At 57.1% G+C, this 17,707-nt stretch overlaps 2 protein-coding genes across 2 annotated transcripts in view; both read right to left on the bottom strand.

Annotated features, from left to right (window-relative positions):
* Positions 1 to 6,412, bottom strand: part of RAB11B (RAB11B, member RAS oncogene family) — a 23,617-nt gene extending 17,205 nt beyond the window's left edge. Inside the window, exon 1 of the mRNA XM_017836973.1 lies at positions 6,334 to 6,412. Within this exon, the coding sequence (XP_017692462.1) occupies positions 6,334 to 6,412 (79 nt within the window). The remainder of the gene's footprint in view (positions 1 to 6,333) is intronic.
* Positions 6,413 to 7,978: 1,566 nt separating this feature from the next.
* ANGPTL4 (angiopoietin like 4) lies at positions 7,979 to 17,456 on the bottom strand. The gene is made up of 7 exons (XM_017837073.1): positions 16,926 to 17,456; positions 15,920 to 16,030; positions 15,329 to 15,455; positions 10,871 to 10,984; positions 10,690 to 10,785; positions 10,102 to 10,377; positions 7,979 to 9,541 (listed from the first exon to the last, which is right to left on the bottom strand). The coding sequence occupies exons 1-7, from the start codon at positions 17,454 to 17,456 to the stop codon at positions 9,360 to 9,362; spliced, it is 1,437 nt and encodes a 478-aa protein (XP_017692562.1). The 3' UTR covers positions 7,979 to 9,359.
* Between the last annotated feature and the right edge of the window lie 251 nt (positions 17,457 to 17,707).

Raw genomic sequence — 17,707 nt, forward strand, 5'->3', positions numbered from 1 at the left:
GGTCGGCACAGCACAGCAGGAGGGGGGGCTCGGGGCTTCCCCCTGGGGCCGCCCCCTGCCCCGCCCCGCGCTCCCGGCCTCACCTTCCTGCCAAACACCGGCCGAAAAGGCTGTTCTGGCAAAAACATCCCCGCGCGGTGACACAATTGCTCAAGGGGAACATTTCCCCTTTTTTTCCCTGGCACGACTTGAGGAGATTTCCCGAGCGGAGCCGTGGCCACAGCCCAGGGCCGGTGGGACACCCTTCTCCTTCCCGACGGCAGCGACTCATCCCTGGAGCGCAGTCCAGGATGCAGGACCAGCCTCCCGGAGCCGCTCGGGGAGCCCCCGGGTGTCCCCGCTGCCCTGGGGACCCCCCCCCGGTGACCTGTGCACACCGACCCCGTCCCTGCCCTGACGCCCGTGATTTGTGGTTGGACAAACCCTGATGGGGGGAAGCTGCCGCCTCCCTCCTTCCCTCTGGGATGTGCTGGGAAGCCGCCCTGCTCGGTGTTTCTCACTTTCCGGGCTGTGCTCGTCGCGGCACGTCTGCCCTACTTTCCTCCCCCGAGGAGTGTTTATCCGACTAAAGGATTAGTGGGTCTCCAGTATCGCAGAGGAGCAGCAGCAAGGCTGAGACACGGGAGACGAAAAAGTCGGCTTTGGACCTTGGGAGATGCTCAGACTGGGAGTGATGTCAGGGTGGGGAGAGGTTCAGATCCTCCAGGCTGCCCTCAGCTTCCCCCAGACACCCGAACAGCCTGGACAGACGGGATCATGGTGTCCAAGGGGTCCCATTTCCCAAAACTGAGTGTTAATGGTTGAGTGGGGGCAGCGAGGAGGCAGCAGCCAGACTGACAGTGCCTCAGCTCGGCAGGGTGTCCAGCTCGGTGACAGCCAGGCTGTTCATGGCCCGGTCTCTGAGAACCAGCACGCTGCAAACACACTGCAGGCCCACTGCCAGGTGTCAGGTGCCCGTGTGGCATGTCAGGCAGCGGAAGCAGCAGGGAAGGGAAGCCAAAAATTCATAGAACCAGTGGTCTGGGGAAGATTCCAGCTCCAGCCTAGCAATGGGTTGGGCCAGTTGTTCTGCTGTGACAGACAGTGATTGCTGGAGGAGTGGGGAGGAAATCTTTCCTTTGTGGTTTTGGTGCTCACATGCAGCACAGAGCATTGCACTTTTAAGCCTTCCCATGCCAAAGGGATTTTTAACACCAGGATCTGCAGGAAGGTGGTGTTGCTTTCTCCCGTTGATGCTGTTCCTGTTCCCACAGGACCCCAGGGACTGGCCCTGATGGGTAATGACTAGAGCACACCAGGGGGTGTTGAGCATCCAACCAAGGAGTTAAATGGCATCAGGAGGAGCAAAGCTGGAACATGATGGATGCAGAACCTCCAGGGAAGGACTATTATCCCATGCTGAGTTTCCCACACCTGATAATGCCACATCCAGTGAGTGGCTGTGTGACAGGAGGAAGAGAAGGGTGGCTCCTTGCTGATCTGCAAAGGAGGCCTTTGCTCCCCAGCGGAAGTAAAACATCTTATTTTCATTATCACAAGTATCTTAATTGGTTCTGAACTGAACATTGAGGGAGGCCTAAAAAAATCACCAAAGCTATTTGTTATCAGTTTGGATGGAAATCACTTTCTTACTTTCTTCTTCTGATGCCTGGGAGCTGTTGTCATCAGTTTTAAAGAGGAGGTACCCTCGTGATGGAGGTACCCTTGTGAGTGCCATCCAGCTTCAAAATCCCCTGGGGCAGAGTTTTAACATGGACTGCAGGGAGTGGAGATGTCAGAGGAGGGATGCTGTCCCAGGTGATGTGGAGGGAATCAGGAATCAATACTCCCCACATTCTTCACGTCCAGGAGTCCCCTGGGTTCATGGTATGTTTTGCATTGAAGGATCAGTGCTGTGTCACCAAAACAAGCCATGTGTCAGTGAAGGGGCAACAAGTTTGCAGACCCTTTTGGAGATTCCACGTATGTCCTGAGATTGGCCACAGGCCATCAAGCCTCCAAGCCAGTGGCCTGGGGTCCCTCCTGGGTCAGCAAACCGTAAAGGAAACTCCTGTCTGACAGTTCAGATCTGGCTCAGGGGGCCCCACTGGCACCACCCCAGACTGTCACTACTGGGACCGAAGCCCCTTCACAGCAGCAGCTCCAGTGACCCCACAGGGGCCCCACATGACCCCCACACACCCCACACTCCTCCAGTCAGACCAGTCCCCCTCACCAGCTCAGCCCCCAGGTTCCCAGAGCACAGCCCCAGACTCTGGTTCCTTTGTGGTGCAGGGACACAGAACAGCTCGAGATGGTGCCCCTGGGGAGGGACCCCAGACAAAGGCACACCCTATCCTCTGCCCCCTCCCAGTCTGTGCCCATCCTGATGCTGATATTTATTCCAGGGTCTCTCACTGTTTCCAGGCTTCTGCAGAGTCCCAGAGTGACCAGGCACCTCCTGTGCCCCAAGCCCTTAGTGATGCAAAGGGTCAGTGCCAGGTCCCAGCCCCTTGCTGGGAGTTCCAGCCATTCACCCCCCCAGCACAACCTGCACCTTGTGCTGCAGCTCCCCCCAAGCTGGGCACTGGGGGGTTCCAAACAGCCCCCCCCTTTGCTTTAATGAAGCACATCTGCTCTTACACTGAAAGGAAGAAGAAAAAACTTTCAGGCCATTTAAGCACTGCCCTTACACACAACATTATCACAAGTTAAAAAACATAACAGAATCAGGGCCAAAAAGACTTTCAGAGGATAGAGTACAACTTAGATTCACGTGCACAAATAATTAAATGGTTACCAACACAAAATCACAAAGGATTCTCAGAGGTCAGTTATTTATCAACCAGTTGATCGCAGAATCTGGGTCACGGAATCACTAAGGTTGGAAAAGACCTCTGAGACCATTGAGTCCAACCTGTAATTGAACATCACTGTGTCAACCAGACCACGGCATGAAGTGCAACATCCAGTCTTTCCTTAAACACCTCCAGGGATGATGACTCCACCGCCTCTCTGGGCAGCTCATTGCAATGTCTAATCACCCTTTCTGTGAGGAAATTCCTCCTAATGTCTAGCCTAAACCTCTGCTGGTGCAGCTTGAGACTGTGTCCTCTCGTCCTGTCTCTGGCCACCTGGGAGAAGAGCCCGACCCCCCCCTGGCTCCCCCCTCCTGTCAGGGGGTTGTAGAGAGTGAGAAGGTCACCCCTGAACCTCCTTTGCTCCAACCTAAACAACTCCATCTCCCTCAGCTGCTCCTCATAGGACTTGTGCTCCAGACCCTTCACCAGCGTCATCACTTTTCTCTGGACACATTCCAGAACCTCAACATCCTTCCTGAGCTGAGGGGCCCAGAGCTGGACACAGCACTCCAGGTGTGGCCTCACCAGTGCTGAGTACAGGGACAGAATCACTTCCCTGGTCCTGCTGCCACACTCTTCCTGAGCCAGGCCAGGTGCCAGTGGCCTTATCACCCACCTGGGCACACTTTGGCTCATGTTCAGCCACTGCCAACCAGCACCCCCAGGTCCCTCTCTGCTGGGCAGCTCTCCAGCCACTCTGTCCCCAGCCTGTGCTGCTGCAGGGGATTATTGTGACCAAAGTGTAGGATTAGCACTTGGTCTTGTTGACTCTCACATCGTAGGTCTCAGCCCATCAATCCACCCTGTCCAGATCCCTCTGCTGGGCCTTCCTACCCTCCAACACTCCCACCCAGCTTCGTGCTGTCCACAAACTTAACAAGGGTGGACTCAGTGCCCTCATCCAGATCATCAATAAAGACATTGAACAGGACTGATCCCTGGGGGACACCACCAGTGAAAGTGATGGAACAGATCATCCATTGTTCATTTGATGTGAGAAGGTTTATCCCATTTTCCTTAACTAAAACTTTAACAGGAAAATAGGAACACAGTAAAACAGCACGTGGCCCTTCCCATCTAGGTTCTAATTTGGCTTTTCTACAGAATATCTTGTTTAAAACTCCATCTCCAGGCTGTATATCTTGTACCTATGTTTCAGGGGGAATTGGTTGATACCACTGAGCATAATTTGCTCTTTGAACTCTTTCTGCATGTATATAACACATTGGGTCAAGATCTATCCAATAATCTGGTTGCAGCTGGGATATAAGGTCCTGGTACAGCTAAGTGCCTTCCAAAGAGAATTTCTGCTGGTGTCAGCCCTACGTGTTGTCACAGAGTATTCTGGACATCCCACAGAGCCAAATTTAAGGCTTCTGGCCATTTCAGATTAGTGTGTGTGCATATTTTCACTGTCTTTTCTTTCAACATTCTATTAATTCTCTCTACCTGTCCTGAAGACTGTGGGTGATATGGTTTCTGTGATTTCCTCTCTATCCCCAAAGACTTGTACAGCTGATGGATTATACTTGCTGTAAAATGAGCACCTCTCTCTGTTTCAATCAGCTCTGGAACCCCACATCAGGTATAACTTCCTTTAGCCAGGTCTTTACTGCTCCTCCTGTGTCTGCCCTTCCTGTTGGAAAGGCTTCTGCCCACCCTGGCAGATGATCTCCTCTCACCAGCAAATCCTTGTCCCCAGCCAGAGGTGACATGTCTGCAGTCTCTGTGCAGCTGCTGGAAAGGGAAGCAGGCCCGTGGTTGCCTCCCTAACTCTGAGTTACTGTTACTTAAGAACTTTGGGTAAACTGGGCAGCTGTTAGTAATTCATTTTGCAGTGGTGTAAATTCCTGGAGCTGCCCACGCTCTTTGTGCTTGGCTGGCTGTTGCCTCTGTCCCTCCATGGGCTTTGTCCTGAAACCATCTCACCATAGTGACTAAATATTTCTTTGGAAGAATCGGTTTTTCCCCAGCTGACCGAATTCCATCATCATTTTGAGCTGCCTCCCACTTTTCCCGTTTTCTCTTTTTTTCTGTTGAGCCACCCTTCTCATAAATAGTTTGAGAGTCTGTCAAATTTGTCCTTTCACACTGGGCAACCCTCAGAGCCACAGTGGCACATCATCCCAGAGGCTGCCTGGCGATGCCACTCTGGGGATCCCACTGGCAGCACCCCAGGCTGTCACTGCTGGGACAGAAGTCCCTTCACAGCAGCAGCTCCAGTGACCCAAGAGGGGCCCCTGTGACCCCCCCACACCCCAGGCAAACCCTGCAGCTCTCACTGCAGCCACACACCGAGCCACCTGTGCACTGGGAGTAGTCCAAGACAGGTAGCAGGGGTCCTGAAAGCCCCAAATATTTTCTCCACTCTGCTGAAGAGCTGTCAGCACTGTGCCATCTGCTTTTCTTTTTAATTAAACTTGTTGTAAAAAATCTTTTTTAATAAATAAAACTTTTTTTTTTTTAATAAAACTTGCTCTAAACAGTCACCTAAGATGCCACAGCTTGTCCTGGGAGCCTCAGCCTCTGCAGTGACCCAGGATGCAGCTGCCTGCCTGGGATACTTGAGCCAGGATTTTCTCTTCCCACCCTCTTAGTGGGATCTTAGTGGTGTCCACGAGTACCCTCAAGGAGCCACCCCAGAACACTCTGCTTGCGAGGTGTCCCTGGTAAAGGAGAGGATGCAGAGTCATGCCAGAGACATCCACAGGAAACTCAATTTGTGCTTGGTGCTCCTGAGCTCTAGCAGAAGAGCTGAAGCTACTGGGAGGACTGGGAGAGTCCTGGCACTCCTGGTGTCTGCCAGGCACCCATTTGGATCCAGGGTCAGCTTTGAAAGTGTGACCCTTGTTGGTGCTGGTGAGGCTGAGTGCTGGGCTGGAGGTGCCTGGAGAGTGTTGGTGGGTGGAGAACTTGTCCCTTGCTCTGTTTGCTGTTCTGTGGCTGTGTGGCAGGTTTCAGATATTGGTGGGGGCTTTGCCAATTTGCCTTTTTTGTGTGATTGAGGTGCACCACCACTGCGGGGGGCCTCTGGCTTACCCACCCCAGCACCTCAGTGCCACTGATGCAGGGCTTCAGCCCGTCCATCCAAGCTGGTACAGCTCTGTATACACACAAACACCTTCCCTTTTTGCCAAAGACTGATTTGGATTCCACTGTTAAATAAAAAAGGGCTCCAGGCTCCACTGTCGTGTCTGCCAGCACTCATTCCTGCTGTTCAGAGGGAGCTCTGTGCTGCGGGTCAGGGCTGTCCTCACTTTTTGGGGACACAAACACAGCTGGGCTGGGACACTGGTGCCTGATGTGCAACATCGCCTTGATCTACCCTGTGAGGATCCCGGGTCAATTTGCTTCTACTGAGGCACACGCCAGCCCCGTGCCACCCCCAGGCAGTCCCGCAGTGCTGCTGGTCCCCAAAGCCCCATCCCACCGGGTCAGACCCCGCAGCCTTCGGCCTCGTCCCATCCCCACCCCCGGCACAGCCCCTCCACACTCGCAGGGCGAGCCGCGTTCCTTCTGCCCGCTGTCGCCGGGGTTTTGCCGGGGTGGTCTCGGAGCCCGGGGTGGCCCATCCCCGGTGCAGCAGGTCCCGGCCCTCGCAGGCCCCAGGGCGGGTTTTGGGGAGCAGCAGCGCTCGGTCCCCCCGCGCTCGGCAGCCCGTGCCGGCTCTCCCGCTGTCGCTGGAGGGAGCCCCGAGCAGCTCCCAGAGGCTGCCACGAGCTGCACCTCGAGCAGTTGTTAAAACAGAAGGAGCTGGAGGATTCCGGGGGGGTTTCAGATGAAAACAGAGAGCCATAACTGGCTTCTTCTGCAGAGGGACCTTGAAAGGGGCCCGGAATGCCACACACTCCAGTGCGGGACCGAAGGTCTGGGGCATGGGGTGGCACTGACATGACGGGGTGTGGAGGCTTGTGCAGCAAAACAGGCAAGACTGAGACACACGGGAAAGCAGCAGCTGTGATCCCCGCGATAGGCAAGATCTGGGCATTTACCAAACCCTGGCTGGCCTCCGGTACCCACTTCACCGGCCACCAACACCTCCTGTGGATCAAATGCACCACTAGGAAGCCAACCCCAGTCTGCCAGAAAAACCTGGCGATGAGGAAACGCAGTAGAGCTCCTTCACCAGCTATTTGATGCATAAAAAACACCTCAGTCTCACCACTTCAGCATCCAGACTAAAACACAGTGTCTGCTGGGGCACTCAGGGACTGAGCAAGTTTTGAATTAAGCAAATGGAATATTAAAAATGTATTTCTGAATGCAGGAGTGAGCAGACAGTGCAGAGCTGGGTATAATGGGCTGTTTGCACAGTTGTGCTTGGGGCTATCATTAACCCTGGGATTCCCCCCAGGGAAGCAGGACAGACACAGGAGCTGGGGCCACATTTAGGTCCATTGGGTATTTATAGAGCTGCTCAGGGGACTAGAGCAGCCTCATCTCTTCTTCTTGCAACGAGCAATTTTTGTCTCCTTTCCTTGGTTTTCTCCAGCTCCAGTATATGGGAGCTGCAAAAAAATATCCATCTGGCATTGTGAGCACTGCTGGAATTTACCCCCATCATCTTCAAGGCTCCTGCACCATCCCCAGTTCATTTCATTCCTACATCTGAAATCAGCCCCCAGAAGTTACAATAAAGGTTTTTGGAGATGACTACACACATGAGATATGAGCAGGTAAAGGGCTGCTGCTTAGTGGGGCTTGTCCTGATCAACTCTGACTTTAGTGGGCCTGGATCATCCAGACCTCAGCCTCTGCTCATTTTCAGAGACTTGCCACAGGCTCTTCCAGCCACCTAGGAGAAGTATCCCCCTCATGCAAAGGTCTGCCATCAGGGAATAAGAAAATCCAGCTCATCATCACTTATAAACTTGCTACTGCAAGGCCTGATTTCCAGAAAGAAAAGAAATTTAGAACTCCATAAACTTCAAACAGACTGAAAACTGCTGCTGGGCACTACAGCAGCGACTTATGTTAGAGCTCCATAAGGCTACAGCTGAAAATGGAGGTCAGAAGGGAGCAGAGTGCCTCAGTCACACTTCCAATAAGAGAAATTTCCAAAAGCAGAGCCCTCACAATGCTCCCACACACCTGCCACAGGTAAACCATCAGGCAAATAATCCAGGCAGGACAGTTACAGGCTTGTTTTTATTAAAAGACATCTTCAGAAAAGATATTTTAGTACAAAAAAAAAAAGTTTAAAATACACAAACTACACTTGCTTTTCTTTCCGGCATCAACATTTATAAATTACACCACATTGTTATTAACACTGCATTTAAATATGGAAACAAATTAAAACAAGGAATTCATCAACAGGATCCAACATCCTACATACAACTCTGTACAGTATTTAGCAGCTAGGAGCTCTAGCACAGTAGTCAATATGACTTCAAATAGGGCAGGATGCTTGGGAAGCCCCAAGACTGTAACTTGGCCCGTAACAGTTTTTGGGGACCTGTTCTGGCCACCTCTCCCCCAGCACCCACCCTGCAGGCAGAGGTGATGCTGCACATCAGGGTACTCACCTGATGAGGTGAGTGTGGCTTCTGCAGAGAAATGCTGCTGCCCCCTGGCCTTTTAGTGCTGGGACACATACGTGGGACAGCGCCAGTCCCTCTGCAAAGCACGAGGTGTCTGGTGGGAGAAGGCAGCCCCCAGGTTCCTGAGGGCTGACAGTGACAGTGTCCTGGCCAGGGACAGTCACTGCTCTGTACCTGTGCTGTCCCACTGCTCATCCCACCCCTCCCCAGCAGCACTGGCAGGCTCCAGGCACAGCCCCCCAGGACCTGGCCCTCACACAAGCAGCTGCAGGATCCCACCCATCATCCTCAGAGCTGGAAGTGGTTTTCCCAGCTCCTGGCAAATTCCAGCACAGCCAGAAACACGGGTCTTCAAAGGGAAGGCAAATGAGCCTGAGGTCTCCTTCTGCAGGGGCGACCCTCAGACCCCACACCAGACCCTGTCGCTCAGCAGGGCAGGGGCTGCACAGATGGAGCTGCCCAGGGCTCACTGCCCCCAGCCCTGGCAGGGGACAGAGGCTCCAGGGGCTGTCACAGGAGGGTAGGTGGGACATCATTTGGGAACAAGAGTGAAAGATGGGACACAGCAAGGCTCCGTACCCAGCGCTGGGGTCCAGGGCAGGGAGACACTTCATGTGCTCCCCCTGCCACAGGTCATCAAAAAAGTACAGAAATGTTAAGACAGGACAAAAAAAAAAGCACCAGACAACTTGCTACAGCAGCACGTGGCAGGTCAGGAGACCCTTGTGCATGCTCTGGAGGTTGATCTCCCTGCTGGTGGCTCCTCTTCAGATTTGGGAGTTCTCTTCCAGGGGTTTTGGCAACATGGAGCTGTTTTACTCATAGCAAGGAGCTGTGTCGTGCCACTAAAGGGCTGCTAACCGAGGGAGATCTCCCTCAGGGGGCTTTCCAGGGAGGGGGTTTGTTTTCTGTAAACACCAAGTGATGGAGCTCAGGTCCGTGCTCCGCAAAGAAAGTCAAGTCTCAAGTGGCAGCATTAGGGCTCTGCTTCCAGTGCTGCAGGCTGGATTTTCATGATGGTTGACTTCAGTGGGTAGTACCTGCCCTTCCATGTCTTCCAGAAGATGCCCTGCTTGCGCTCGTGCCTCTGGCGGGGGATGGAGCGGAAGTACTTCCCGTTGAGGTTGGCGTGGCCACAGGTGCTGAACCACCAGCCACCTACCAAGGCAACACAGGCAATTTCAACCCACAGCAATTCCAGACAGAAAACAAACCCAGGCAGCTCTTGCCCCCACTCCCCCACTTTTCCGGGGCTTCAGGACCTCACAAGACCACCTCGTGCACAGTCGAGGCATCTCCTGCACTGGGGAACGTTTTACAGATCCTGTGTGACTTCAGGATGCATCTGCAAACCTCTGCTGCTCCCTCTTGTGTGCAAAACCCCCTCAAACCCTTCCCCAGCCCCATCTCAGGTGGGAAGTGTCTGCTCTCCTTGGAAGGGTTCCAAGCAAGGTGGCAGCCAGCAAAGCTGTTGCAAGAACAGATGCTTGGGCCAAGACTTGAATCATGAACCCCCTCCTCCCCACTTTCAGCCTCCCTCCTGGTTCCCTGCACAGCTCCTCCCGAGGATGCAGCTGTCCCAGGGAAGCTGAGGACGAGACAGGCTCAACACCAAAGGGGTCCAGTGCCACAGGGTCCCTGTCCCACTCAGCCACCACCAGACAGTGGAGGGCTGACAGGGCAGTGCACACCACTGGAACAGAAGAGCTTGTACTGACCTGAGAGGTGTTTGGCACAGTTTGTGTCAGCTTTGAGGTCGTGGTCACGGTCCCGAGTGGAGAAGGGCAGCTGCCTGAAGTCCCCGATGGCATTTTCCAGCTCTCCAGACAGAGGCCCCAGCAGGTTGAGCATGTAGGCTGTGCTCTCACCACCAAGGCTGAAGACAAACTGAACCACCTGCGAATTACCCTCCCAGTCTTCCAGCTCGATCAGGAGATTGTATTTTCCCTCTTGGACAAGGTGATGTATCTTCTCCAGGCCCAGCCAGAAGTCACCTGAAATAAGACCCACGGCATTGGCTGCAGGAACACAAACATGCTGTGCAAAGCAGGCACGTGAGCAGGCTCCAGAGACAAACAGGGACAACCCAGGACACTGCAGCGTTTGAATCACTGCCTGGCACCTGCAGGACACAGCAGGAAGATCAAGGACCTCCACTCTGCAAGCAGTGTCCCCCCTCTCCAGCCCACAGCTGAAGTGTCCCCCCCTCTCCAGCACAGAGAGCTCCAGGGGTCAGCGAGGGGAAGAACTTTTGCTGAGCTGCCCCTTATCACACAATGAGAAGACAGACACCATCCTCCACCTACCATGGAGATCTCCAAAGCCATTCTTGTAGGCATCCCACAGCTGGTCAAAGTCCACAGAGCCGTCCGTGCGCCTCTGGATCACTGTCCAGCCACCCTCTGTGGGCAGGGAAAACACAGTCATTTGGGGTCAGCACTTCAAGAGCACCCTGCCAGGCACAGCAGGACACCCACAGGGCTTTACCTGCAGTCATGTCACAGTAGACTTTGAAGGGCTGAGATCCCACAGGCTGCACCTGGAAAACGCCGCTGCTTTGCTGCCCAGCCAGGAAGAGCTGGTGGCAACCCTCTGGGAGCTCTGCAGGGGAAGGAAACAGCAACTGGTTAGATGGCCCCAAGCCCCACTTCCACAGCAGGTTGCTCCTACCACGGCCCCGGCACTTGCAGCCCTGGCCACGAGCCCGGCCAGCTGTGCAGGGCAGTGGAGGCAGCTCTGGACACGCGCTGGGGCCGATGGCCCCGACTTCGGCATCTTTAAACACTGTGACTGCACATCTTCCCGGTTATCCAAACAGAGTTCCTTGGGCTTCCATCCAAGGCAGAAGCCAGGCACTGGGCCAGGCTGGGGTCACCTTGGCTGGAGAGCAGGGCTCCCCATCGAGGAGGGACCGGGATGCCTCCCAGCTCCCTTGCAGGAGCAGCCCGTTTGGGCCAGGGTAACGCCAGGGCTGAGCATCCCCATCCCACCCCAAGGCTGAAGCAGGCTCAAGGGGCCTCGGGGGCAGAAAGAAACCCCAAGTCCTGACATCAGGAAGGCACGTGAGCATCTCCAGCACACGACCTCCTTCTCCCAGCAACTGTGATGGCCCCAACCAGACATCCCACTGGGCAACCTGCCAGCAGTGGGCACAGAGCCAGGCTGGAGTGACCCTTTTTCTGAGACACACTGACCCGGGCAGGGAAGGGCTGGATGGACTCTGGGAGCAGCAGCTCATTGCCTGAGTGGATTACCCAGGGTGAAGCCACCCCCCAGCTTGTCCCCTCCATCCCCAGGCCGGCTGGGCCCCCAACACTCCTTCTGCCCTGCAGGGACTTTGCCCGGAGCTGCCAGCAAAGCACCATTTCAACAGCACTGATAAAAGTCCATCCAGGAACCACCACTCATCCCAGCACTTGGGAGAGACAGGGAGCAGGGAACCTGTTACAACACCACAGCCAGAAGGCCAGAGAAGGATGTGCAGAGATTCAGCCCCAGGCTGCTGAGCAGTCAAGGGGCTCTTTGTCAGCAGGGACAGGTGCCCCCGTCACCCCCAGACAAAGGGGGCCTGTTCTTCCCCCACCAGGGTGGATGGGTTGTGGTGGCTCACAGCTGCTGCCAGCATGACCCTGACACAGACAAGTGAAGAAACCTCGAGACAAGCCCTGGGCTGTGCTGGGGTGCTGGCCACCACCACAGCCCCCCCATGGGAGTCCCCTCATGGTAGCTGCCCCAGGGTCAGGGCTGACACCACAATCCAGAGCAGCAGCAGGGAGAGGGCCCCTCCCCAACAGCCTGAGGCTTCCCTGAGGCCAGATGGAGGGAAGAAAATGGGGCCTTTGAGCTGCCAAGAGCAAAAGCAGGCCATGCAGGGCATCACCTCCTGCCCCATCCTCTCTGGGTGCTGGGGAGCCCCAACACTGCATTGTGGCAAAGAGCAGAACCTCAACTGGAGAAAAGGTCAGGGGGGACCCAGGGGACAGAAATGTGACACCTGCCACCACCTTTCACCCATTTCCAACATATCCCTCCCCTCCCACCATGAACATTCCCCTCCTCAGCGGGGAAAGCCCCTCTCCCACAGTCAGCTGGTGGTCACATCCCTTACACCCCCTGGGGCCAATGCCAGCACAGGACTGGTGCCACCATCAGTGCACCACAGGACAATCGTGTGGCCCCAGCCCTGCCTTGAGCCCACAGGCACAGGGATTGAGGGTGTTTTGCATGAAGGATCTAAACCACACAGAGCCCCCTGCACTGCCAGGGCCGAGTGCATCCCCAACATCCCTGCTCTCTGGCTGAATGCAGGCAGGGAAGCAAAAAAGGTTCAGGGGAAGGAACACCCCAACCAGAAGCCCCCCACTCACACGGCCATCAGCAGGGAGGTGCTGGAGGGTGCTGGGCTCACCTAGCTCCTCACCTCCTCTCCCACTTTCAGCATCAATGGGAAGGTGCCAGGGGGGTGATTAGCGGTCCCAGTGTGCAGAAGCCAAACCCATTCCTGCCTGTTTCTCATTTCTGGGCCCTGGCCACACTCCCTGCACTCGATCCCTGTTCTCCTGATGCCACAGGGACTCTGCAGCAGCTGAACGAGATGCAGCTGCTTGAACAGCCTCCTCTCAGCCTTTTTGTTTGAGGAACACGCTCGTTAGTTCCAGTTCATGTTGCACATCCGAACGGCACCAGCAGAACAACAAGCCCTCCTGGCTGCTCCTGTGTTTTCCTTTCCCTCCCCCTTTATTTAGCCAAGCAAGACAACAAGGTTGGAGCTGCCCCAGGCTCTGTGTTCACCCAACAGGATTTGCAGCTGTGACGAAGGTGGAGAGGGAGGTCACTAACCTGGGATAAACATCCATCCTCAGGGATTGGCAGAGCATGGCTGGAGCTGTCTGCATCACCTCCCCCTCTCCCTCCCCAACCACACCCCATTATTTTGGAGTCTCAGCGCCACGGGGAGAGCCTGAGCAGGGCTCTACCTTTCCCCTACTCGGCCGGCTGCCAGAAAGCACAGGCTCTGCCCAAAGACGTGATCCTCTTTCTGCAAGCGATTAAACCTCTCACTCCCCAGGCAGCTCCGAGCCTTCAACTTTCACATGCTTGGCCCCGCGCCAGCCCTGCCCTGAAAAAACTTGTGCTCGCTGGATGCAAATAAAAGGGTCTTTCTGCAGGGGCTGCTGGTGGAGTTCATCGCCGCTCCCCAGGGCCGCGCCGGCACCGGGCTCTGCCCGACAAAAGCCGGGAGCTGCCGGCACAAGCCTCTGCAGCGCTCACCCGCTCTGAAAGCGGCCAAAAGCCCCCCAGGCAGAGGGCACGGGCCGGCCTGTGCGCTTTAAGATTTGCCAGAAAACTCAGTTGACTTGCTAATGAGAGGAAGCCGATTTGTTTTCTGCGAGTGATACCAACAACAGGGATTAGGCAAGAGAAGGGGAAGCTCACAGCAGGGAAGGGGGGGAGTTGGAGTGCCCGGGGTGCTGGAGATGCTCAAGGTCTCCTCATCAGGGACAGCTCAGCACTGGAAGGTGCTGAGTACTCACAGCATCCCTGGGAACTGTGGGCCCTTGCTGCCTCCCACCGTGCATCACAAATATCTCTGTAGCCTGCACAGCCTACATCTGCCACCAGTAAGTAGCAAAGACCCCAACCCATCTCCCTGCACCCCACTTTTAGCATAAACTGAGAGTGGAGCTGGAGGTTGGACTAGATGACCTCTGAATGTTCCTTCCCACCCAAACAATTCTATGACACACTACTGCAGGCAAGTGACAAAGCAGAGCTGGGAAAAGAACAGGGGAGAGAAGTTCTGAGAGTTTTCTGGCTCAGTAGTGCTGCTCTGACCAAAGGAGACCCAACACAGCCCCACTGAGCTGAGCACCAAGAGGAGTTTGGAGCACCACATCCCACCTCTTTTCTTGTCTGCATCGTTTCTACAGCCCTTTGTTCTTCCCAGCCAGCTTTCAGGCACAACGGTGACAGCTCTGAGGTCCACAGACAAATTACCCATACACATACAAAATACCCATGTGTTTTCCCATACTATCTGTGCTTCAGGCCCTGGCCAGGAATTCCCCGTGACTCCTCACCCTGCCTGGTTTGTTTTGCTCCGGCTGAACATCCCCAGACAGCTGCACAGGCAGAGCCAGCACTGTGATTCAGCTGACACAACATGACAGCAGCTGCTCCTGGCCAGCAAACCCTGCGGGGACACCAGTTCCTGTCTGGAGGGAGGCTGCAGGACACACTGCAGCTGGGGACACCTACTCTGCTGCCCTTTGCTCTGCAGGAGCCCCTCCAGCCCTGTCACCAGCAGAGAGGATGCTCCAGGCAGAGCCAGGAGCTGCAGGTACAGCATCCACTCGCCTGCTCTGGTGCACATTTCCTGTGCTGTGGGCATCCACTGCAACCCAGCACCTTCTGCTAAGCACAGTGCAAGCTGAGGCACTTGTCTTTCGTGTACAAGCCCTAAATATGAGCCAAGGGAGAGAGACACAAAAGGTATGCAGCTCTCCTCTCCACCCAGGGCTCCCTAACCCTTCCCTCCTCCCACAGACAGAGAAGCAGATCCTGCCTGGGTGAAGTGTGAGCAGGTGAACAAGAGTTAACTCCAAGGAGCTGAGACCCTCCTCTCCTTCGTGCATTCACCCCTCACCTGCCAATCCTCTTTTACAAATACCTGTTCACAGGCTTTGCCTGCTCCTCACTGCATTCCTAACACAGGGTAGGAAAAAAAGCCTCCTAAATCCTTAAATTCCTGCTGGACTAACACTGGCCCAGAATGCAAGGATTCTGCCTGTGCTCCCATACTCTGGCCATACTCCCAACCTCCAGTTTTTTAAGCAAATCTCACATCCTGGCTCAGATCAAGTGAAACTTTTGTTTCCAAAGGGTTGCAACTGCTGCAGGTTTGCTTTGGGGCAGATGAGCAGGGTGGCACGGGCAGATACTCACTCTGTGTTGGCACAGGCTCCCCACTGCCATTCTGGTTCTGGCTGGTGAGGTTGAGGCTCTTCTTCAGATTTATCTTCCACTTTGGAGACTGTGTTTTGTTGTGGTGTAGGGGGATTAGCAGATTGACCTAAAAAAAAAAATAAATGCACAAGTCAGAACAGTTTTATCTCAGCTCGTTTTCCACACTGTTACTCAGGGGAGCTGGTCGGCTGCATGCCAGCCACTCCCTGTGGCCAGAGCTGGGGCTGAACTTGCCCAGAAACCTCGAGGAATAGGAGACACCCGGTCCTGGCAAAGCCAGAGATGACTGTGGTATTTCACACCCATGCCAGTGAGTTTATTCTGCAGATAAATGCAAAGGCAGAGCCCAGGAAGGCTGTTCCCACCCATCAAATTCCTCCTATTGCTCCCTGCAAACTCCCTGGGAGCTTGCAGGTTGCTACCCTCACATCAACACTGCAGCTCAAGGACCAGGACTGTGGCCCCCGTGGGGTCCCCAAAGCCAGGGAGCTGGGACAGCAGGGGTACACACCAGGGGCCCCACAGCGTGTGGGGCCAGGCTGGGGGTTGCAGCGCAGGACGGGGGCTCACCTTGCTCTGCAGGCTTTTAATCTGCAGGTTCTGCTTGTCCAGCTTGTACTGCTGCTGCTTGATCTTCTGCAGGAGCTCCTCAATCCGCAGGTTCTGAGCGTCCATCAGGGACTAAAGGGGGAAGAGCCAGGTGAACCCCGTAGCTCCGGGAAGCTCCGGCCATACCAGACTCCCGGGGAGCCCCCAGGACTCCCTCCCCTGTCCTGAGGCTGATCCCAGCCCACTGCTCCCTGTCCCGCATCGGTTTTCCCCGAGGACGTTCCCGGTGCCCCAGATCAGGTCGGGTCCGGGGGCTGTCCCGCCGCCAAAGCTCTTCAGGTCAGCGCTAGTGGCAGGGGCGCGTCGGGTCCTCTCCATCCCGCTCCCCGATCGGTGCCGGTGCCCCGGGCAGGGTGAGTGACTCTCCCCCACCCTGCTCCACCCGCTCGGTGCCGCTCCGGTCCCCTCTCTCCTCGTCCTCCCCGCTCTCCCTGGTCGGTGCCGGTGCCTCCGAGTGGGGTGGGTTCCCTTACCCCGCTCCCCGGTCAGTGCCAGTGCCCGCCAATCCCGCTCCCCCGCTGGATGCCCGTGCGGGTCAGGTCCCCTCCTCCCTGTTCCCCCGCTGGATGCCGGTGCGGGTCAGGTCCCCTCCTCCCCGTTCCCCCGCTGGATGCCGGTGCGGGTCAGGTCCCCTCCTCCCTGCTCCCCGCTGGATGCCCGTGCGGGTCAGGTCCCCTCCACCCCGCTCGATGCCCGTGCGGGTCAGGTCCCCTCCTCCCTGCTCCCCGCTGGATGCCGGTGCGGGTCAGGTCCCCTCCACCCCGCTCGATGCCGGTGCGGGTCAGGTCCCCTCCTCCCTGTTCCCCCGCTGGATGCCCGTGCGGGTCAGGTCCCCTCCTCCCCGTTCCCCCGCTGGATGCCGGTGCGGGTCAGGTCCCCTCCTCCCCGCTCCCCCGCTGGATGCCGGGGCGGGTCAGATCCCCTCCTCCCCGCTCCCCCGCTGGATGCCGGTGCCCCCCGCGCTCACCTGCAGCGCCCCCAGGTCCCGGGCGCTCTGGTTCCCGGCCGGCCGCGCCTGCAGCGCCAGCCGGACCCGGCCCTCCAGCCGCTCCAGCCGGCCCTGGATCGCGTCCTTGTCGGCAGCCACCTCCTCCAGCCGCTGCCGCAGCGCCTCGGAGAGGTTGAGCAGCTGCCGGCCGCGGCCCTCCAGCTCCCGCACGCTGCCCCGCAGCCGCTCCCCGCGCTCCTGCGCCTCCCGCGCCTGCCGCAGCAGCCGCCCCAGGGAGCTGTTGTGGGCGCTCAGCCGCCCGCCCAGCTCCCGCAGCTGCCCCTTGGTGCGCTCCACGTGCTCCTTCAGGCCGTGCCCGAGCTGCAGCAGCCCGTGCGCCAGCACGTTCACCTCGTCCCAGGAGGCGAACTGCGCCCGCCGCTCCCGCCCGGGCCCCGCCGCCGCCGCCCGCCGCTCGGACCCGGCCCCCGGTGCGGGTCCCGGTGCCGGTGCGGGGGCCACGGCCAGCCCCGCCGCGCACAGCAGCAGCGCCGCCCCGCCGAGCCGCATCGTACCCGCTCCGCTGCTCTGCCCGCGCCGCCGCCGCCGCCCCGCTTTTATCTCCGCCCGCGCCCCGCGGCGGGGAGGGCCCCGCACCGGCCCCTCCCCGCCCGCCCGCCCGGCCCCGCCGCTTTGTTCGCCCTCCCCTGCCGGCCCTGGCTCCGGATCAGTGCCCGCCGCTCGCGGCAGCCCCGGCTCCGAGCCACGTCCTCCCCCCGCTCGGGGCAGGCTCGGTCTCTGCCACGGAGCCCTGCCCGCGC

This window comes from Lepidothrix coronata, unplaced genomic scaffold (genome assembly GCF_001604755.1).
Source record: "Lepidothrix coronata isolate B3197 unplaced genomic scaffold, Lepidothrix_coronata-1.0 Scaffold290, whole genome shotgun sequence".
NCBI lineage: Eukaryota > Metazoa > Chordata > Aves > Passeriformes > Pipridae > Lepidothrix > Lepidothrix coronata.

What these genes read in the sequence shown, in the direction of transcription:
- ANGPTL4 (XM_017837073.1), bottom strand. Translation starts at nt 17,456, where the DNA reads ATGCGGCTCGGCGGGGCGGCGCTGCTGCTGTGCGCGGCGGGGCTGGCC. An exon ending in GGAGCCTGTGCCAACACAGA is followed by an intron (nt 10,985 to 15,328) that starts GTGAGTATCTGC and finishes CTTCCCCTGCAG; the next exon opens with AGCTCCCAGAGGGTTGCCAC. An exon ending in CTGTGCCAAACACCTCTCAG is followed by an intron (nt 9,542 to 10,101) that starts GTCAGTACAAGC and finishes TTGCCTTGGTAG; the next exon opens with GTGGCTGGTGGTTCAGCACC.